Source organism: Myotis lucifugus, unplaced genomic scaffold (assembly GCF_000147115.1).
Source record: "Myotis lucifugus unplaced genomic scaffold, Myoluc2.0 scaffold_19, whole genome shotgun sequence".
Taxonomy (NCBI): domain Eukaryota; kingdom Metazoa; phylum Chordata; class Mammalia; order Chiroptera; family Vespertilionidae; genus Myotis; species Myotis lucifugus.
The window spans coordinates 4479902-4502862 of NW_005871067.1; the positions used below are offsets into that span (position 1 = coordinate 4479902).

Genomic DNA, 22961 nt, shown 5'->3' on the forward strand with positions numbered 1-22961 from the left:
GAGAGAGAGAGAGAGAGAGAGAGAGAGAGAGAGAGAGCCAGCCCACTGGGAATCAAGCCCACAGCTCGGGCATGTGCCCTGACATGGAATTGAACCGTGACCTCCTGGTTCATAGGTCAACACTCAACCACTGAGCCACACTGGCCGGGCAATCAACTTTATTTTTAAAAAATTTATTTTAATCCTCACCCGAGGATTTTTGCTTGATTTTAGAGAGAGAGGAAGGAAGGGAGGGAGGGAGGGAGGGAGGGAGAGGGAGAGAGTAAAACATCAGGTTGCCTCCTGTATGCACCCCAAATCAGGAATCAAACCCACAACCTTTTGGTGTATGGGAGGACATTCCCACCAACTGAGCTACCCAGCTAGGGCTCAATTTAATTTTTTTAAGTGAATTACCTCTGAGACTTCCACCAAAGGCAATTCTTTGAGTTCTATTTACACTTTCTTAATCTCATTTCTATAGCTTCTCATTTTGTCACATTCACACTGTATCCTGCTGGATCTCAGCACTCGGTTCCTATGGGGACTCGAGGCATGTGAATTTCACAGCAGCCATTGTAGAGAAACATGCAGGATTCCCTTTCTCAGAAGGTATATCATCCCCAAAAAACAGCAGACCACACTCTGTCTGCCATTAGCCCCTGGAGACAGGACAGTTGAAAGAAAGGTGGGTAAAATGAGGCAATAAGAACAAATCAACAAATGACAAGTGCTGGCGAGGATGCAGAGAAAAAGGAACCCTTGTGCACTGCCGGTGGGAATGCAGACTGGTGCAGCCACTGTGAAGAACAGTATGGAGTTTCCTCAAAAAACTAAAATGGAACTATTTGACCCAGTGGTCCCACTTCTAGGACTATATCCCAAGAAACTAGAAACACCAATCAGAAAGGATATATGCACCCCTAAGTTCATAGCAGCACAATTTACAATACCCAAGACTTGGAAACAGCCTAAATGCCCATCAGCAGATGAGTGGATTAAAAAACTGTGATACGAGGAGATTTCAAGATAAACACCTGTATTTGCTGCCTCTCACAACCACATCAAAATTACAACTAAAAGACAAAACAACTGTCATCCAGAACCGCAAGAAAGCTGAGTGGAAGTTCTACAACTAGAGGTAAAGAAGAAAGCACATTTAGACTGGTAGAAGGTGCGGAGGCGCGGAACAGGCTGGCACCCGGGTGCACTGCTTTTTTAATTGGGAGGGAGATACAAGCGCCCGCTTGCTCTGAACTCCAGTTCCAGACGAGACTCTGGGGGACCCAGACACATACGGGAAGAAACTGGACTCTCTGGCATTTAGGACAGGAATGGGAGGGCGGCTTTCTTTCAGACGGAGGTGCTCGCAGCTGTCATTTTTCCTGCGCTGGGACCTCTCCGGTGCAGGGCTGACTGGCAGCCAATGCTGTTTGCTCCACACAGGAGATTCCCTGAGACCCCACCCCACCGAATTAATAACCGGACCCAAGCTGTGCACAGTGGCTTTTGCATATGAATGGCCTGTCCTTTCTCAGCCTAAAACCTGTCAAACAGGCAGCAGCAGCAGAAGCCTGCCTTGCTACACAGCTGGGCCTCCTCTGGGCACTTCCAAACCTGGTACAAAGAGGAGAAATCAGCAGATCTCTCTGTAGCTCCTGCTGGGTGGCCCCAGGCAGTGGCTGACTTTGCACCTCCTTGGAGATCCAAGAGCCATTGTACCCAGTGGTCAGTGTGAGACCATACCAGATTACAACTCTTCACATTCATAAGAGACACACTCAAGGGGCAGACACAGTGAGCACCAAAGCCCCATTGAAGCAAGTCCTGCCCCATAAGGGTGTCTCCTGCACAGCAGTTCTTCCATTGTAGACACAGCTGGTCCTCACAGCCAATTGGCCTGGAGGTCAATTCCTCCCAGTGATACCTACAACAATCAATTCTTAACTACAACAAGACTGTGCACACGGCCCACAAAGGGATGCACCAAGAGTCTCCACTGGAGGTGATCAGGGAGGCTGAGCCACTGGGCCCTATAGGACACCTACCACAAAGGCCACTCTATCAACTCAAGAAACATGTCACAAATGAAATAAATGGATGAAAGCAAAACACTAGATATAGAGTTCAACACCGCAGTTATAAGGTTACTCAAGAATCTTCTAGAAACCTCCGAGGAACTTAGTGAGACCTTCAAGGATCTTAGTGAGAATGCCAAAAAAAAAAAAAAAATGGAAAAGGACCAGTCAGAAATTAAGCATACACTGACTGAAATAAAGAATAATATACAGAGATTCAACAGTAGGCTAGAGGATCCCAAGAATCAAGTCAAAGATTTGAAGTACAAGGAAGTAAAAAAACACCCAACCGGAAGAGCAAAAAGAAAAAAGAATCCAAAAATATGAAGATAGTGTAAGGAGCCTCTGGGACAACTTCAAGCGAACCAACATCCGAATTATGGGGGTGCCAGAAGAAGAGAAAAAGCAAGATATTGAAAACCTATTTAAAGAAATAATGACAGACAACTTCCCCTACTTGGTGAAAGAAATAGACTTACAAGTCCAGGAAGTGCAGAGAACCCCAAACAAGAGGAATCCAAAGAGGACCACACCAAGACACATCATAATTAAAATGCCAAGGGCAAAAGACAAAAAGAGACTCTTAAAAGCAGCAAGAGAAAAACAGTTAGTTACCTACATGGGAGTGCCCATATGACTGTCAGCTGATTTCTCAACAGAAACTATGCAGGCCAGAATGGAGTGGCAAGAAAGATTCAGTGATAAATAGCAAAAACCTATAACCAAGATTACTCTACCCAGCAAAGCTATCATTTAGAATCAAAGGTCAGATAAAGAGCTTCACAGATAAGAAAAAGCTAAAGGAGTTCATCACCACCAAACCAGTAGTATATGAAATGCTGAAGGGTATTCTTTAAGAAGAGGAAGAAGAAGAAAAAGGTAAAGATAAAAAATTATGAACAACAAAGTGACAACAAATACATATCTATCAAGTGAATCTAAAAATCAAATGAATAAAAAATCTGATGAACAGAACAAATTGGTGAATGTAATAGAATCAGGGGCATGGAAATGGAGCAGACTGACAATTCTCAGGGGAAGTGGGTGTGGGGAGTAAGGGAAGAGATTGGACCATAGTGGGAGGGTGAGGGCCTGGGGTGGGGTGGGAACCGGGTGGAGGAGAGCTATGGCGGGGGGGGGGGGGAAAGAGGAACATCTGTAATAATCTGAACAATAAAGATTTAAAAAAAAAAAACTGTGGTAAATCTACACAATGGACTTCTACGCTGCTGTAAAAAGGAAGGAATTCCTACCAGTTGTAACAGCATGGATGGACCTGGAGAGTATTATGCTAAGCGAAATGAGCCAGTCAGAGAAAGATAAATATCACATGATCTCATTCATTTGTGGAATATAATAAACAATATAAACTGATGAACAAAAACAGATCCAGAGACAGAGAAGCATTGATCAGTCGGTCAAACCTCAGAGGGAAGGTAGGGGAGGGAGGGGGTAAAGGGGAGAGATCAACCAAAGGACTTATATGCATGCATATAAGCCTAACCAATGGACACAGATACCAGGGGGGTGAGGGCATGAGTGGGGGGGGGGGTGCGTATGGGGGGGGTTTAGGGACACATATGTAATACCTTAATCAATAAAGAAAATAAATAAAAAAATAAAGAAAACAGACAAAGCAGACAAATAGTCTGCTCCACCGTCCCACCTCTCCAACCAGTGAAGGGAACAACAGAATCCCCTGTGGCTCTTCCCATGTTTTACTGTAATGTTGAGTTTTTCTTGTATCTATTATATTGTTCCCCTACTTTAGACGAGTGGAAATATTTTAAATAGCTCTCCAAAGGGTTGTTTTAAGTTCAGTGTTTCTTTCAAATATCTTACCACAAAATGAAATTCAAAGACATTCTGCAATTGCTAAGAAATTAAAACTGCAAACTTGATGGTGGGAACCACAGCACTGTCTTGCAGATATAAGACCACTAAGTGGATTTAAGCAGTGAGAACATGGAGTTGCAGCTGTTGTGTGGCAAATGCACTGGGCGGTGAGGTCAATGAGGAACTTCCAGAGCTGTGCCCAAATAACAAACAGGGAGGCAGAAGGGCCGCTGCATCCTGCATTGGGAGCTGCGGGAGTGGAGTCTTTGTCCCTGTCCCAGGCTGGGACCCACAGGCCTGCAGAAGGCTCACACAGGAGCTGTGGGCCCAGTGCAGGTGGCAGCGCTGTCACCCACCTGAGCACAAACCCGTCCTGCACTTTGAGTCCTGGGGCACCATGTCCCCATACAAATGTGGTTAGGAGTGTGTGCAGGGAGGCCACTTCTTGGGTGACATGCAAAATCCTTTCATTAGAGGATAAGGTTAATTGTGAAAAAATAATGTTGTTTTTCTACATACGACAAGCCTGTTACTAACAAGTGTAAAGATTATAATTGTTTCTTCTCAAGCTCTTGAAATAAATTGGGTTTGTTTAGAGGACACATGTGGACTGTACTCAAAATGCAATTTTTTTCCTCCCAAAAGATGATAACACTGGGGGCGAGTGGTCTGAGTCTATGGGAAATGCAGCATGTCACCCGGAGACAATTATGCGGCAATCACACGTAGGAGCAGCAAACAGTCTATCATCCTGTCCTACATCAAATGACTCCATGTAACAGCATCTTTGAAACAATGAAGGTTTATCCTCATTGCCTTTTCACTGCACCTGAGAAAACAGCCGACAGGCTCCAGAAACAGCGAGGAGGCCTGAACGCTGACTCCCTGCAGCCACTGCCCCCAGGAAGCTGTTTCCCCTCTGCTTTCCCTCTTGGCTAGCAACCATCCCCAATTCCCCCCTCGCTCACCCCCTCTACCACCCTCCCTCAGACTGTCCCTACTATTGTCCCCACTGGCCACTGCAGCCTGCGTACCTGCACCAGCCTCCAGGCCTCACTGATGACCGCATACTGCAGGCGATTCAGGACAAATCCATCGACCTCCTTCAGGACCCTGACCGGGGACTGTCCGATCTTCTGCATCAGGGCGTGGGTCCTGTCCACTGTCGCAGGGGCTGTCTCCGGGTGGGGGACCAGCTCCACCAGAGGGACATAATACGGGGGATTCACCTTATGAGACAGGAGTGAAGACAGTCAACAGGCAGCTCCAGAGTTTGGGCATCATTCTGCAGACCCTGTTCGCCGCCTTTGTCGGATGGTCAGATGGGCAGATTCCTCTCTGGAAAGGAACCTTGGATTCAGCTCCCAATGACAGCAAACTCAAAAAACAGAGTATTAATTCACAAAGGAGAGAGAAAAAGAAGGAACTCCAGCACCGGATTACATGGTTTTGTTTAAAGAATCATGTCCAACTTAAGAGTTAAAATTTGGAGGTTCATACCACCATCCTATACATTACAGCTATTCCCAAACCCCTGACCTCTAGGGGATTTTACTGCTACCAGCTGTGCGGACTTCACACCGACCCCAGCCACCTCTTCCCAGGACAGTCACCGTTGGTCCTGCAATTCTGTGTCCATTAGAAATGACTGACAGCATCTTCCAAAAACTTGGCGTTTCCTTAACTTGCCCATGTTGAGTCTCAGACACCAACCTTCCCAGTCGAACCTCACCTATAAATTGCACAGCCCCAGAACCATCCTACCCCCCCCCCCCCCGCAGCCTTGACCTGGGTTCAAAGTCTAGGACAGGAGGGACGGTCCTCAGGAGCAGGTCCTGATGGAAATGCTTGTCCAGCCCAGCACCAAAATATTTGGCTCTGATTTTCTTGGTTGACTTCAAGGAACCATTCTTGAAGATTCCCAGAGAAAATTATGAGATGTCCACAGACAGCACCACTTAACACAACCCGACACCTCACATGCTACAGTAAACTTTCCCAGGTGCTGCTTGTAGGTGGTTTTTCCTTTATACATAGGTGAAAATTGGTAGGACCTCATGTTACCAAATAACTACAAGAAGTATCCATTTTAAAATGACTCTAACAGAAAAGGAAAAGAAAATGTATTTCTCCTAGGACACTGCCTAGAAGAGGTGGCTAGTGCAAATACAGCTATACTTTCATGGCTTCTGCTCCCAGCCTGCCCTGGTCACACTTGTTCAGCCCTCTTAAAAAGTGAGAGATGATGGCACCTGTTTTCAAAATAAATTATAAATCAATGCCTCACTTGAATCACTATCTCCTGCCTCAATCATTGAATTCTCATAAAAAACATTTCACTTCTGGCCTTTTTAAAAATCAGAATTATAGGAACTGGAACAGTGTCTGTATCAGATGAACTTTATCTCACTGTATAGCAGGGATGCTGGGCTCATTGTCTCTTCGGTGTTCTAAGCTTCATGTAGCAAACACAGATGGAGACAAACAGTTAAAAAGCATCTTCACGAAAAGTTGCTAGTTCCCTGTCTCTGTCCCCCTCGCAGGCTCTGCTCCTGCCCGTGCTCTCTCTGAGTGATGGTGTTCCAGGCTGCACCCTTAGACTCCCTGTGTCCAGACTCTCCAGGAGGGCTTGTCAGCTCCTAGGGCATTAGTGCCATCAAGATGCAGAGACCTCACCAGAGCGCACCTCCCACTCCAGATCCACATTTAAATTGTGCACTGGATACTTTCCCTCAGACATAGCACATCCTGCCATAAATTAAACTCATGGCTCTCCACCCCAACACCTGCTCCTCTTCCTAGCTCTCCGTCTTGACAAGAACACTCAACTAGTACCACAAGAAGCATCCTTGGTCCCTGCCTCTCCCTTACCTCACCCATTTTCCATCAGTGGCAAAAGTCCTCTCAATTATATTCACATCTCTCAAAAAATCTATTCCCTCTGCTATACACTTAGCTCAGGCCATCACTTCCAACTTGGGTTCTGACACTCCTCTCTTCACTGGCCTCCTCCTGCAGGCTCAACTGTCATTGCCAGGTGACCCTTTGTAAGGTGGAGCTGTCAAATCCATAGAGACAGAAAGTACAGAAAAGAGAATGGTGCCTGCCCAGGACTCTGGGAGGGAAATTGGAAGTTGTTTAATGGAGACAGAGTTTCAGTTTTGCAAGATGAAAAGAGTTCTTGAGATGGATGGTAGTGATGGTTGCACAACAGTGTGAATGTACTTAATGTCACTGAACTAAACACTTAAAATAATTAAGGTGGTAAATGTTATGTGTATTTTATCACAATGAAGTATTTTTTAAAAATTAAAAGCAGGACTCTGGCCAGTTTGCTAAGTGGTTAGAGCATCAGCCCATGCATAGAAGGATTGTGGGTTCGATTCCCAGTCAAGGGCGGCTGTAGGTTCAATCCCTGGCCCCCGTAGGGGCACCTGCGGGAGGCAACCAATCGATGTGTCTCTCACATCAATATTTCTCTCTCTCTCTCTCTCTCTCTCTCTCTCTCTCTCTCTCTCTCTCTCTCAAACCAATGGAAAAAATATCCTCCGGTGAGGATTAACAAAAATAACAAAACAACAACAAAATTAAAAGCAGGAGCCTGATCACTCCCCCTCCAGTTCAGAGTCCTGCAGCTATTCCCTAGCACCCACAATAAAAGTCATAGCTATAGGGATTGGCCCTCTGCTGTGTCCCCAAGCTCAAGTTGATAGGCTGCTGGAAAAGGACCTTCAGGTGCCTGAGGGCTTGGATGGGGTCATTCTTGCCAGAGCGCCTCCTTCTATGATAAGGAAATTAATCCCTATTTCATGCTCAGAGAAGGATCCTGACAATCATGGCAGGTGCCCCTTAAATTTAACATGGTACACATGAGAGGAGAGGAAGGGAGAGGAAAGAAAAACAATATAAGTGATTCCACTAAAAAGGAAAGAATAGCTACTTCCTGAAATGTTCTTCCCTTTCTGACAGGGACATAGGACAGGCCTTCGCTGTTGGTCTATGAGGAAGATAGAGAAGTAGGCCCTCAAGAAATGGGGAAAACAAAGAAGAAAAAGAGATGATTTCTTTAAAGCAGTGGTCGCCAACCTTTCGGGCCTCATGAACCACCAGTGGACTGCGGACCATCGGTTGGCGACTGCTGCTTTAAAGGTTAAGCACACTGGTTCCTGCACTGAGTCCTGTTGGAGGCACAAGAGGAGATTGTGGCCCAAGGCTGTCTGAGAGCTCAGGTTGAGCTGAGCAGCACAGGGAGCCTTTCTCCATTCACCTTGTGAAAAGCCTTGCCCGAATCTGGAACAGAGCCGGAGGCATGTGATCAGATGATAGCACAGCCCAGACACAGAGTCCATTTATTCTCTCTGCAGCCAATTAAAGAAGTTAACCTCACAGATGAAAGGCAGGCTGTCCCTTCTCCAAAAGATCCACCCATACCCACACAGCGGGGGCACTCCTGTCCAGGTAAACTCCTCTTCTTCTTACAACATGATACAAAAACGAAGGGGTCCTTGTTCACAGCTGGTTCAGAGGATTTCATCTCTCAGTATTTTGATAATTTATGTTTGTCCTCCACAGAGATAAAAAGCAAAAGCAGCCCATGTGACCAGGGAGCTGGCAATCTGGAGCAGGCAGCACTGTGTAATGTGCAGGACACACAGACACATGCACTCTCCATACACAGCAAACCCAGAAATGGACCGTTCCAATGACCACCTGCATGTAGACAAGTGGGTTCAGAGGTGCAGCAGAGAAGGTGCATGCATGGTAGGGAGTGCTGGGCGGGAGCACCCTAGGCACCTGTGCAGGCCAGCCTGATTGAATCCCAGCAGCAGCCCAGTTCCGGCCTGACTGGTACCTAGGCTAAGCTGTGCCTTTGGGAGCTGCTCCCATCCAGGGCCGAAATCCTGTGGGCTGACATGTGTCATTCCAAGGCAGTTCCATCTATGGAGCATCTGTAACACACAGAGGAACACCAAGAGCACTGGATGCACTAATGAGGCCCCATAAGCTCCACAGGACCATCACATCCCAACTGAAATAAGGAAGGAAAAAGGGAAAACTTAATTATAAAGTGCAGCTAAAACTATTGGTGGAAACCTGGGGTGTCTTGATGGGCTGCTGACATAGAATCTAAGCACCAAGAGAGAATGCACCAAACTCGACCTTCAGACAGTCATTGGCAAACATTGCCCCAAATGGCCTCTACACCTCTACAGGGAAGACAGACAGACAGGGAAAGGCAGCAAAAAAATATCAGATAGAAAGAACGTCAGGAGATGGAGAATGGTTGTATCTTCCCTCTTGCTTCACCTGTTACTTTTCCCCTCTAAATCCCATTTCAACTACCTGGATGCTGAGAGAGCACAACCAGTGCTGAAGGCCCACTGGAAAGGTGCCCACCAAGAGAACATGTGTGATGTCAAAACTCCCTGACAGATGGCCCTTCTGTGCAAGGTGGAGACAGCAATCTTTCAGGGCATGAACAAGCTTCCTCTTCCTTTATCCTGTTTCCTGTCCAGACAGAGGATCCCACTGATGGGCACCGAGCTGAGGGCAGTGGCATGTAAGCTGACACCCTGAGCTGCTCCTGCCTGGACAGCGGTAACAGAAAACTCTGCAGCTCCTCAAAGGTTACCAATGGGCCCTGGTTAGAGCACCAGCCTGCATACCAAAGGGGCGCACATTTGAATCTCAGTCAACAGCACGTACTTAGGTTGTAGGTTCAATCCCAGGCACTAGTAGGGGCATGTTCAGGAGGCAACCAATTGATGTGTCTCTCTCACATCAATGTTTCTCTCTCTCTCTCTTTCTCTTTCTCTCTCTCCCTCTCTCCCCCCCTCCCTCCCTTCTGCTCTCTCTAAAAATTAATGGAAAAAATATCCTCAGGTGAGGATTAACAAAACAAAAAAGGTTCTGGGTTCCGTAGGTACTGCCGGTCCAGCTAAGATTGAATTGTCCAAGATGCTTTTTGTCCTTTGCAGAGGTCATTGGTATGATCAAAAGGTGAATGACAGCAGCACAGAAGGAAAAAGGGATAAAATTCCAAAGGTAGTTAACCTGGGTGATTTGATTTGCTTTAGTTAATGTCATTTGGGTTTAAAATAATTTATAAAAGTAATGACAGGTTAATTTTTAAACTGAGGTTTGACTGACTTTGACTCTGCAGTTTGTATGTCATTAAATAAGTAAAACTCAGCAATACTGGGATGGTATGAAGGAGAGAAATGTCATTATTAAACAGTCACTGATCGAGCACCTGGTCAGAGGCAATGGGGTGGTGGGACAGAAGAAAATGAGTAAGGTGTGGTCTCACCCATTGGTAATTTAAAATGGAATGTAGTAGAAGTCTTTTTTAAATTATTTTTTATTTAAATATAGTTGGTATACTGGTTATATTAATTTCACGTGTCCAATATAGTGATTCAACATTTTCATACCTTACAATGTGATCACCCCACTAATTCTGGTAGTCATCTGTCACCATGTAACTTATCACAATATTATGAACTACATTCCCCTTCCCCTTTTTCACCCAGACCCTCACATCGAACCTTCTGGCACCCATCCCTTTAGTATCTGTTTCTATGAATTCTATTTCTGTTTTGTTTGTTCATTTGTTTTGGAATCAAATGATATTGTCTTTCTCATTTGTCAGACATATTTCACTTAGCATAATGCTCTCCAGTTCCATCCATGCTGTTGCAAATGGTAAGAATTCCTTCTTTTTTACAGCAGTATAGTATTCCATTGTGTAGATGTATTACAGTTTCCTAATCCATTCATCTGCTGATGGGCACTTAGGCTGTTTCCAGATCTTAGCTATGGTAAATTGTGCTGCTATGAACATAGGGATGCATATATCCTTTCTGATTGGTGTTTCTGGTTTCTTGGGATATATTCCTAGAAGTGGGATCACTGGGTCAAATGGGAGTTCCATTTTTAACTTTTTGGAGAAACTCTATACTGTCTTCCATACATTTTCTTTATCCATTCATCTATTAATGGACACTTGGGTTGCTTCTATATCTTGGCTATTGTAATAATAATGCTGCAATGAATATAGGGGTGCCTGTATCTTTTTGAATTAGCATTTTGGATTTCTTCGGGTAAATACCCCAAAGTGGGATTGTTGGATCATACGTTAGATCTATTTTTAATTTTCTTAAGAACCTCCATACTCTTTTCCATAGTGGTTGCACCAATTTGTAATCTCACCAACAATTCATGAGGATTCACTTTTCTTCTCATCCTCACTAGCACTTGTTTATTGACTTTTCATATGTTTTATTCATAGATTCAATTCTTTGTTTTGTTTTTTACTTGTTTGTTTGTTTGTTGACTTTTTGATGATAGCCATTCTGACAGGTGTGAGGTGATATGTCATTGTGGTTTGGTTTTGATTTGCAGTTCCCTGATGATTAGTGACACTGAGCAAGTCTTATCTTAGGATTTAGGAGTTATTTTCTGGACAATTTGATTTTGTTGTTTTTCTAAACTGCCTCAGAAGTAAAAACATTGGTTAAACATTGCAAGCTTTCAAGCAATGAAGCAATCGAGTAACAATCTAATAAGTGGTTTGTGGTTTTTAAGGGATTTTATGGGCATGTAAATGTCACAGAAACAAAAACTGACAAGTTTCATAGAACGTGGCCTTTAGGTGCTTTAGTTAAGGTTTTCGTGGTGCTAATTCACCTGTATTTGAATGGTAACTGTATTTGACTGGTTTTATTCTATGTCCTATGGGCCTAAGTCTCCTTATTTAATAATCATTCTTCACACTTTCCATTATACTTCAGTACAAGGCTATCTAGTCATCCTGAACCACACAGCCCTGCAAGTGGTAGTCCAAGCCATCCCTCTTTGCCCATATAAAATCTAGCCAGCATCTGTGACTTGCTCTTTTCCTTCACCTCCCTGTGTCAACCTCAGACCTCCTCACTCTAAACTACTCTTGCTCAGAAGGAAGAACATCCCTGCTCTCAGTTCTAGAGGTTCTAACCTCTCCTGGGGCCATTCACACATGGAATGCTGTCCCAGGTTCTGCGAACTGGCTTCCCTCTCTCTGAGCCACCTTCAGTCGACCCTCTAAAGACAGTGTCTCTACTGCATCACCACAGTGCTCTGTACCTGAACCAGTCCAATTCCTCAGAGCAATTCTGTTTCTCCACAACACAACTCTTCCCAAGCCTTCTCACTTTCTCCTCTGACTCCCAAGTGCATATGCTCTTCCAGTTCAGCTGGTCCCCTCATAATTCTGCATACTCGATTGTAGTTCTTAGCCTAGGGTCTTTCTTATACTCTTTCCCAAACTCATACACTCTTCTCATCAGCCCAACTAGATTCTATCTGATCTTCCCAGCCTCTTAGTGTAGCTTCTCCCGAGCCTTCACCTCCAAAGGCTTGGTGGTGCTAAAGATGTGATCATCATCCTATACTGTCATACTTCTGATGACTTGAGCTAAGCTAGCTTTTCTGTGCTAACAGATCATCCGGGTTCTCCAAGGTCATGCTGAGCTCACAGTTGGGACTCGAACATCCACCAAGTGATCCGTGACTCCTCTCTCTGATCCTCACACTAACACATTAATCTCAAGAAGACGCATTGAGTGCCTGATGCCAACTTTAAACCCATTGTCTACTAGCCTCCTACTGTACTCCTAGTGAGTAAGTTTGCCCAGGTAATTACAACAGATGGGTGGACGGGACCACCGAGAAGGAGAGGTTCGTACTGAACTGAAATCTCAAGTGAGACTCAAAAATCTGCATTTTAGCAAAACTTATCCCACACAGTACAAGTGACAGATCTATAAAATCCTACTCAGTGTACACATTATTTTAATTAGACTTTTTCTTCAGTAGGAGAATTATTAGTTTAGTATTCTCTCTCCTTGGTTGGACAGTGAGTTACTTGAGGGTGAAAGTCTGTAAGGATTGCTTGTTCTGTCCCACTATGCACTAGGTACATAGATACAATCCAAAAAATTTTTGGATAAAATTCTTTTAGAAAATGCTGGTCTTGCACAACTTTCTATATATGCTAAAAACCATTAAATTGTACAATTTGAATTGTGTGGTATGTGAATTACATGTCAACAAAGCAATTAAAAAATACGAGTGGATTAAACAAAATGTAATACTCCCCAAAACCAGAAGGAGATGTGATCAACATCCAGGTTTGACATACTCACAGGATGAGCCACAATGCACTGCTTCACATGCACTAACCCAGCAAACAGCTGGGAAGGCAAGAGGCATGAGGTGGAGCTGCTGAGGACAACGTCGTCACCGATGATTCCATCTAACTGAGCAAAAACCTTCTTCTTCAGTTCCAGGTCTTCTGGAACACATTCCTGAGGAGCACATAAGCAAATCACTACTCATGACCACTGCACTCAGGCCCTGAGCAAAACATCTCAAGTTCTATTCATTCCAAAACGGAACCAATTAGAAAACCACAAGCAACATTTAAGAAAAAACAAAAAGCTACCCAACAATATGATAAATCTTGATAACTCTGGAAACTGGGTGATGCCTACCAGGAAGCTATATTCTCTAGTTTTGTAACCCACCAATTCCATGTCTGGCTATTTATCCAAAGAAATATAAAATACGAATTAAAAAAGATATATGTTGAAACATTATTTATGATAGCAAAGATATGGAAGTAACCTAGGTGACCATTGATAAATGATAAAGAAGATATAATACATATATACCATGGAATATTATGCAACAATAAAAAAGAATGAAATCTTGCCATTTGTGACAACACAGAAGGACATAAGGGTATTAAGCTAAGTGAAAGCAATCAGACAGAAAAAGACAAATACCATATGATTTCAATTATATGTGGAATGTAATAACCAAAATAAATAAACAATCAAAACAGACTCATAGATACAGAGAACAAACTGATGGTTGCCAGATGGAAGGGTGGTTGGGGGGCTGGGTAAAAAGATGAAGGGATTAAGAAGTACAAATTGGTAGTTACAGATTAGTCATGGAGATGTAAAGTATAGCATTAGGAATACAGTTAATAATATTATAATAACTATGTATGGTGCCAGATGGGTACTAGATTATTGGGGGGATCACCACGTAAATTATATAAATGTCTAATCACTATGTTGTGCACCTGAAACTAATATAATACTGTATGCCAACTGTAATTGAAAAATAAATTTAAAAAATTAAAGTTCTCATAATAAAAAAGTCCTCCAACCACATGGGAAGGGAGAGTCTACAAGCAGAACACACTCAGCAGTATCTCAGGCAAAGTGCTGTGAACATTAGTGGTGTCATCACCACATTTTCCCCGATCTGTCATCTTCATGAAATGAACAAGTGTGTTACATCCATAATTCTCTGAAGGCTTTTAAGCACCCACGGATCATTGGAAATCCTTTGGAAATATAACTTTGTTTCTAAAAACTAAAATTTCTTGAATAGGGGTTGAAGAGGAGATGTAAATTGGGATTAAATACTGCAGATAACAACCATGCTGAAATTCTCATCATGCAAAGATGGGGTAGAAGTGAGATGACACTGTCAAATACCCAGAACCAGCCCCCAGTGAGGCGTGTTCCTGGAATGGGGTGCCTATAGTGGATCCCTGCCTCAGAAGCAAGCAGAACAGGAAAAGATTGCTCGCTGCTTCAACCCTGGAAGTACTAGAGGCATCTTTCTCTGCCTGCCACCAACAGCTCTGGGAAATCACACCAGGGGCCACTTCATCCAAGGTGGTCCCTGAGTACCTGGAGGCAACAGGCCCGACAGGAGGAATATCACTATTCCCAACATCCTCTGGTGAGTTTAGGATCGTAGTTCTCAGTATCAGCATCAGAATCAATGCGGTGCTCATTAAAATGCACATTCTCGGGCTCCCGCCAGACCTACTGAATCAGTCTATGGGAGTGGGACCCAGGCATCTGCATTTTAATCAAACATTCTGTTGATTTTTGTTCCTAATAAAGTCTGAGAGCCACTATTCTGAAGTATGGATCCAAAGTGTGGTATGCTACCAAATATATCCTCGGGGCTCTGTCCTCTCTTCTCCATGCAGAGACTAACCAAGTGTGCCCTGATTCGTGTAGTAGCACTGTAATAGAAGTAGTAGCATAAAAACCAGCAGACAACCAGAAGTGTGCAAAAGTGGAAGTGCAATGCTGAAGTACTACTAGGTATTGTATCAAAACCTTCCTCAAAAATAAAGAACATATTTTCAGGCCTAATTTAATATCTAATAGTTAACAATAATATCTAATGTTTTGAAATCAGCTGTGTAAATATTGTAACATGAATTCCATTTCTGTATCATCGCAAAATTTTAAAATTTAACTTGAAAGGTAGGGCATGAATATTGTGTTTGTTTATACTTTTAAAAAATATAATCAAACCATGTGAAATTTTTTTGAGAACAAAAGGTCATACCAGCACCACATCGGAAAGACGGGGAAAATGGAGTCATTTAAGAACTGTAAAGCCCATTGTGTTAAATCCCTTTATCAAATGGGAAAAAAGGCTACAGTATCTGGCTGGTTGTATTGAGTAATTCCTGGATCAGTTATGTCTGCAAGTTGGGTTAAGTTTAAATGGAGCCTTGTAGTAAAGCCAGAGACTAAGAATGATGGTGATACTGTGTAAGTTAATAAAAGAGCCCTTGTGAATGGCTCTATTGTGAGCCTGTCATACAGCTTCTCCCTTGAAACTTTATGCCTTTCTTCAGATCATTTGATTATCAAAGAGGCAAGAAAACTTGAACCAGAGGAAACCCAAACCTGCTGCAGTGAGTTATGTAAGGCGTTTTTCTTTCTTTCTTTTTTTTTTTCCAGGCACTCTGGCTTGAAGCTTTGTTGTTGTTGTAGTTGTTGTTTTTAATAGTATCCCAATTGTGCTCAATTTGCTAAGCCAGGGTTATGCTACCTCCCTCATCCATGTCAAGTCTGGAGTTCATTTCCGATCTTTAATGGGGACCCCCACCTTGTCTGAGAAAGGGAGTCTGACACACCGTTAATCAGGACTTTCATCACTTGCGGCAGATTACAAAGCTTAGCAAGCGAGGCTACAGGCTTTCTCTCTTTCCTAAGTGGGCTGAAAGGAAAGGCAGGGACAATATCAAACAATGAGGCAGCTGACAGCCTAGCAGCCAAGTAGCCAAGTGTTCTCTCTAAACCTCAGCAATGTAATGGGGTAAAAACACCCCACCCCACCCCTATGCATTCTCAACTCTATGGTGTCTTTCAAGGTCTTTTCTAGAGAAAGCCACCAAATGTGAAGTGTTAGCAAAAGCTCCGTCATTACGGAAGGTAATTAGCTAGAGTTTGCTTAATTAAACTCTAACAGCACTTTCAAAGCAATGACTATTATTTGTTTGTGTTTTGTTTGTTTTGAGGTGCAGGGAGATGATATTCTCATGAAAAACCACTCTGGTGCTCTAATTTTGACAAACAAAACTTTGGGGATGAGGTCACAGTGAGAAAAACACAGTGTGACAAGTATCACAACTATTGCTGGTACATCCAAAGGAGGTCATTCAAGTCAGGCAGCATCAGATGGTTAAAAGGTGGGGTTGAGTTTAAATACTCCTTTTTCCCTTTCCATCTTGAAAGGAAGAAACTGAATGATGGTATTATAGGTATAACATTAATTCTCTCTAACTTACTTATATTTCTAAAAGTAAATCCTATATAATAAAAGGCTAATATGCGAATAGACCGAACGGTGGAACAACCGAACAACCAAACAACCAGTCACTATGACGTGTGCTGACCACCAGGGGGCGTGTGCGGAACATGGCGGGTGTTGGCCACAGCAGGATGGTGGAGCAGGTGAGTGGGGGGTGCAAGACCAAGGTGGGATGCCGGTTGCTGTCATTGGGGTGAGCTTCTGGTGGTTAATGAAAATTCTTTGCTCCTGCGCCGTGGTCCTGCCCAGCACTCGCACCTACTGCCGGTGCCAGCCCCACTTGCACCCGCTGCCAGCGCCAGCCCCGTTCGCACCCACTGCCAGTGCCAGGAGCCAGTCCCGATCACTCAGTGCCATCAGCAGGTGCGAGCAGCGGCTGCAGGCCCTGATTGCCCTGAGGGCTTCTCCACCTCCCCCTGCTCCTAAGGGGCAATTGGGGCAGCAGCCGCCGCTCACACACCCTGATGGCACAGGCCCCGCTCGCACCCATTGCTGGCACTGGCCCCAATTGCTCTGTGCCATCAGCGGGTGCGAGCAGGGCCCGCACCATTAGTGCATGAGAGCAGCGGCGGTGGGAGCGGAGCTTCTGGCAGACAGGGGACCAGGGGCCACTGTGGGAGGGGCTGGGCTGTGGTGCGGAGGATAGGCCGAGACCCACCCCTGTGCCTACTGCAGCCTCGCAGCCCACAGTTCCTTTCAAGGTGCATGAATTTGTGCACTAGGCCCCTAGTGTTTTATAAAGATCCTTGTTTTATTAGTAATAAAGCTTAGTTATGACAGCACTCAACTCATTAGGGCTGTTTTAGGGAAGCAGCAGGGCCACAGCAAATCAGCCCTGGATCACTCCCAGAAAGGAAGTGCTGCATGAGAACTCAGGTCTGAGCTTTACCCACTTGCTGTGCAACAACATGCATTTTCCAAAACAAATATTTTCATGGGGAAAATGAAATTTCATTGATTTTTTTAAAATCTACTCAGGAATTTTAGATAGGCATCCTGTTGCTAGAAAAATCTACATTTGCTCATGCAAAATATCTGGAAACAATCTTCAGTGTGCTTTCCAGAAAGAAAAAAAAAACTTAAATTGGAAGACTTTAGTACCAAAGGTATTTTACATGCAAAGAAATTCTATTAGCCGATTTTAGGGAGAAAGACATGGCAAGGAAAAAAAGATGAACTCAAATCCTGTTGTAATCATGGCAGAGGGCAATTCTTTCTCAAGTTGAAGATGGAAGTGCTCCACATAATACAGTCTGTCTGGTAGCACTAATTAACCCTCTGGCTTCAATCTGGCTCATCATCACCAGCAATCTCTCATCACTATCTCTTCCAAGAGCACAATCTTAAAAATCTATCAAATTAATAAGACTACTATGATTATACTTCTCAAGAGGTGAACATCATAACTACAAAAAAGAGGAAAATCTTGCTCTAGAAGAAATAGTATTTTTAAGGAAAAAGAAAGGAAAACAAGTATAAATAAGGTTTCAATATCACAGGCAATAAACTACTCTATGCCCTGATCTGAGGCTCATTTTTTCCCCTTAAATATCAAAATTAAGGGAGGGTTTCTTTTTTAAAAAGACAACAACAACCCTCATATAATAATCCTAAACAGAGTTCTACAACAATACAGAACAAGTTATACCCAATCAAGAGAGAATTTGCCAAAGTAAAAATCAGTATAGACCAGAATAGAGACATTACTTCCTGGGGCTGAGGTGTTAAGGCTAGCAGGATTGTTGTGGTTTGCATTAAATAGCAGTCTTTTCTCAGGGTAACCACACGCATCAGCTGCTGTCCTAATGAGGTTCCTATTCCATCTTCATTCCAATGATTTTTATTTGTACCTTTTATAAAATCACTTATTTAGGATAAGGTTACAATACTTGATGTGAAAAAAATTATACAATTAAAAATACTGCAGTTACACCTGCAAATAGCATATAATTTTATGGCATATCCAAATAATATTTCTCATAAGAAAAAAGTAAGATTTTTAAATACAAAGTTTTTTATTTAACAAAGTGCTGGGAGCCCTAACCGGTTTGGCTCAGTGGATAGAGCGTCGGCCTGCGGACTCAAGGGTCCCAGGTTAGGGTTTTTCAAAATGCTGACACGCCGAGCTCAAAAGGTTCGCCATCACTGTCCTAGGGCAAAGGAAACTAAGGAGAAAATAAACAAATGGTACCACATCAAAATAAAAAATGGTACCACATCAAAATAAAAAGCTTCTGCACAGCAAAGAAACCCATCAACAAAATGACAAGAGAGCCCACTGCATGGGAGAACATATTTGCCAATGATAAAATAAGAGTTTAATTTCCAAAATATGTAAAGTACTCATACAACTCTACACCAGGAAGACAAACAATCCAATTAAGAAATGGGCAAAAGACCTGAATAGACTTTTCTCCAAAGAGAACATTCAAATGGCTAAGTGACATATGAAAAAATGCTCCATGTCACTAATCATCAGAGAGGTGCAAATTAAAAAACAACAATGAGATACCACCTCACACCTGTCAGAATGGCTATCTATCATCAATAAATCAAACAACAAGCGCTGGCGAGGATGTGGAGAAAAAGGTACCCTTATACCCGGTTTGTGGAAATGCAGACTGGTACAACCACTATGGAAAGTGTGGAGTTTCCTAAAAAATTAAAAATGGAACTCCCATTTGACCTAGTGATCCCACTTCTAGGAATATATCCTAAGATGGCTGAAACACTCATCAGAAAGAATATATGCGCCCCTATGTTCATAGCAGCGCTGTTTATAGTAATGAAGATCTGGAAACAGCCCAAGTGCCCATCAGTAGACAAGTGGATAAAAAAGCTGTGGTATTTACACAATGGAATACTATGCAACTGTAAAAAAGAAGGATCTCTTACCCTTTGAGACACGCATGGAGGGAGCTGGAGAGTATTATGGTAAGTGAAATAAACCAGTCAGAGAAAGACAAGTATCACATGATCTCACTGATATGGAAAATCTAATGAACAAAATAAACTGACAAACAAAATAGACCCAGAGACACTGAAGCATGCAACAGACATGAATGTCAGAGCAAATGGGGTGGGGGGGGAGGTTAGGAAGAGATTAACCAAGAGATTACCTTATATGCATATACTAGAGGCCCGGTGCACAAAAATTTGTGCACTCGGGGGTCCCTCAGCCCGGCCTATGCCCTCTTGCAGTCTGGGACCCCTCGGAGGATGTCCACCTGCTGGCTTAGGCCCGCTCCCTGGGGGATTGGGCCCAAGCTGGCAGTCAGATATCCCTCTGGCAGCCTGGCAGCCCTCAGCAGATGTCCACTTGCCAGCAGGGAGTAGGCCTAAGCTGCAGTCGGACATCCTTAGCACTGCTGAGGAGGCGGGAGAGGCACCCACCACCACCGCTGTACTGGCAGCCGTCAGCCTGGCTTGTGGCTGAGCAGAGCTCCCCGTGGGAGCTCACTGACCACCAGGGGGCAGCTCCTGCATTGAGTGTCTGCTCCCTGGTGGTCAGTGTGTGTCATAGTGACCAGTCATTCCCAGTCTTTCTGCTGTTAGGGTCAATTTGCATATTACCCTTTTATTATATAGAATAGAGGCCTGGTGCAAGAGTGGGGGATGACTGGTTTGCCCTGAAGGGTGTCCTGGATCAGGGTGGGGGTCCCGCTGGAGTGCCTGGCCAGCCTGGGTGAGGGGCTGATGGCCGTTTTCAGGCTGCCCAAACCCCCTTCATGGTGCAGGTTCCCACTGGGGTGCTTGGCCAGCCTGGGTGAGGGGCTGAGGGCCGTTTTCAGGATGCCCACACCCCCTTCAGGGTGGGGGTCCCCACTGGGGTGTCTGGCCAGCCTGGAGGAGGGGCTGATGGCTGTTTTCAGACTGACCAAGCCCCCTGGCGACTGAAGCTCCCAGCCTTTCCTTTTTTTTTTTTTTTTTATTCGCTCCAGCTACGTGGCCACGGTGACTGGAAGCAGGTATCTGGGGTTTATTTACCTTCTATAATTGAAACTTTGTTGCCTTGAGAGAGGCAGCAGCTGCCGGGAAGCTTGGCTTCTTCCATTGCAGGGGCAAGCAAGCCCCCTGCTTGCTCCAGCTCCGTGGCCACGGCCTGCTGAAAGCAGGTATCTGGGGTTTATTTACCTTCTATAATTGAAACTTTGTTGCTTTGAATGTAGCTCAGAGCAGGCCGCGGCAGGCTGGCTTCCTCCATCACTGGAGCAAGCAAGCCTCCTGCTCGCTCCAGCTCCATGGCTGCCGGCTGCCATCTTGGTTGGGTTAATTTGCATATAGTCACTATGATTGGCTGGTGGGTGTGGCTTAAGGTGTAGCAAAAGTATGGTCAATTTGCATGTTTGTCTATTATTAGGTAAGATGCATAACCCATGGACCCAGACAATAGTGCGATAAAGGCCTTGGGAGGGTGCGGGAACAGGGTGGAGGAGGTCAATGGTTGCATAAATAAAACAAATGGGGTGCTGTGGGTTGAACTGTGCCCCTGAAAAAGATATGCTGAAATCCTTATCTCTGGTACCTATGGATGTGATCCTATTTGGAAATGGGATCTTTGCAGTTGTAACCAACTTAAGATGAGGTGACACAGTAAGTGTGGACTCTAAATCCAACAGCCAGTGTTCTTATAATGGAAAGGAAAGGGATATTTGGACAGAGACAGAGAAGACACACAGGGAAGAAGGCCACATGATGATGAAGGCAGAGAGTGGAGTGATGCAACCACAGGGTGGCAGCCACCACTAGAAGCTGGAAGAGGTAGTGTGGTGGCCTTCAGAGGAAGAGTGGCCCTACTGACACCTGAGGTCAGACTTCTAGTCTCCAGAAATGTGAGTGAATAAATCTGTTGTTTTAAGACACCAAGTTTGGGGTGAATTGTTATGACAGCCCTAAGAAATTATTGCTAACTTCCCAAATCCACCCAGAGTGAATAAACATATACTCACCATACTGCTTTATCAACCAAATTTTCCAATTTGATTCGGAAAAGACACTTAGACTTCCACATCTTTACTTTGCCTTTGCTTGTATGTACGTGTATATATACCACATGTAGCATGTTATGCTCGCGATTTGAAGATTCCCAAGAAACCACCAGGGAGCCAGCCATGTCCGATGCAAAAGCATAAGAGTCTTTATTTGAGCTAGCTCGAGCTCCCCTACCCTCCTTACTGACGCAGCAGCAAGTGGCAGAGAGAGGCCTAGCCCGGCGTGAAGAGGAGTTAGGCCAGGCATGAGTCGGCGTCTCACCACACAGGATGCGGTCATAGTGATGGCGCGCACCTCCCCCGACCATCACCGGTCAGTCCAGAGAAATCCTGGGTGTGGCTAGCAGAGGCCTCCTCCGGGAAGAAGCCCCCGCTGAGCACATGGCCCTGCCCAAAAGTGGAGGACCCAGGGCAAGATGGAGGGCGCAGTCCCCGCCCCCCCACCGAGAACGCAGGGAAGGGCGGGGGCGTGCGTCCACAGGTCCGAGATCTCACCCTTCCACTGAACACGGAGGAAGTCCTCGCCGTCCCCGGCGCGGGAGTCGTTCTGTGTTGGCTCTGGAGGCCTCCCTCCGCTTTCCTGGGGTGCTCTGGGTCTGGATGTCGTGGGGGATCCCCACGCTCCCCGGCTGCGGGGGCTCGCTGCGCCCGGGCCGCCCGGGAGGGCTGGGAGGAGGCCTCTCAGCCGCTGGGTGTCTCCGTCGCCTCCGCTACGAGCAGCCCGGCCCCACGGTCCCGGACGCCGGCCTGGTCCGGGCTCTGCCTGCTGCTCGGGCCCACGCTCCATCACGGCATCACGGCTCCGCCGTGAGGCTCAGGGCAGCCTCGGTGTCCCACATGCGGTCCTGCACCCCCGCCACCATGCGGTTGGCATGGCGGAGCGAGTAGGTGGCCCAATGGATGCCGTCGCTGGTCTCCCCGTCGCCACAGAAACCCACGGCGATGCCGGCGCTGCACACCAGCGTGGCGATGACCACGCACCAGGCAGTGCAGCAGCAGTCGGTGTCCAGGTGCTCCTCGTTCCCGCGCCGCCGGCAGCACAGCCAGAAGGAGTAGAGGAGCAGGAAGAGGAGGTTCAGGGTGAGGCAGGCCAGCGCGGGGGCCCCGAGCAGCAGCAGCGCCCGCTGGCAGTCGGGGTCCTTGGGCCGGAACTGGCCACTGGTGGGCTCCCAGCGCAGGCTGAAGTGCGGCAGCCGGTGCAGGAGGTTCACCCACCAGGGCGCCGTGTAGCTGAACCCGGCCATGGCGGGCCGGGCCCCTCGGACACGTGGCCACCGCGCAGCTCCCCGCCAGCCCGGGGCGTCGGGTTCAGGGGCCCGCCGACCCCGGCCTGGTCACCTGCATCACCTGCGTGCTCCTGGGCCCGGCCCGGCTCGGCAGTGCTCGTCGACGCCCG

The 22961-nt window shown here is 45.5% G+C and overlaps 1 protein-coding gene across 3 annotated transcripts in view; it reads right to left on the reverse strand.

Moving 5' to 3' along the window:
* Nucleotides 1–22961, reverse strand: part of CRYL1 (crystallin lambda 1) — a 144925-nt gene that overhangs the window by 36171 nt on the left and 85793 nt on the right. For 2 of the 3 annotated variants that reach the window (XM_006085495.3, XM_023751176.1), the window contains 2 exons: nucleotides 13079–13240; nucleotides 4928–5122 (listed from right to left, as the gene is read on the reverse strand). In XM_006085495.3, the coding sequence (XP_006085557.1) occupies nucleotides 4928–5122; nucleotides 13079–13240 (357 nt within the window). The remainder of the gene's footprint in view (nucleotides 1–4927; nucleotides 5123–13078; nucleotides 13241–22961) is intronic. The other variant, XM_023751178.1, reaches the window with a different exon arrangement.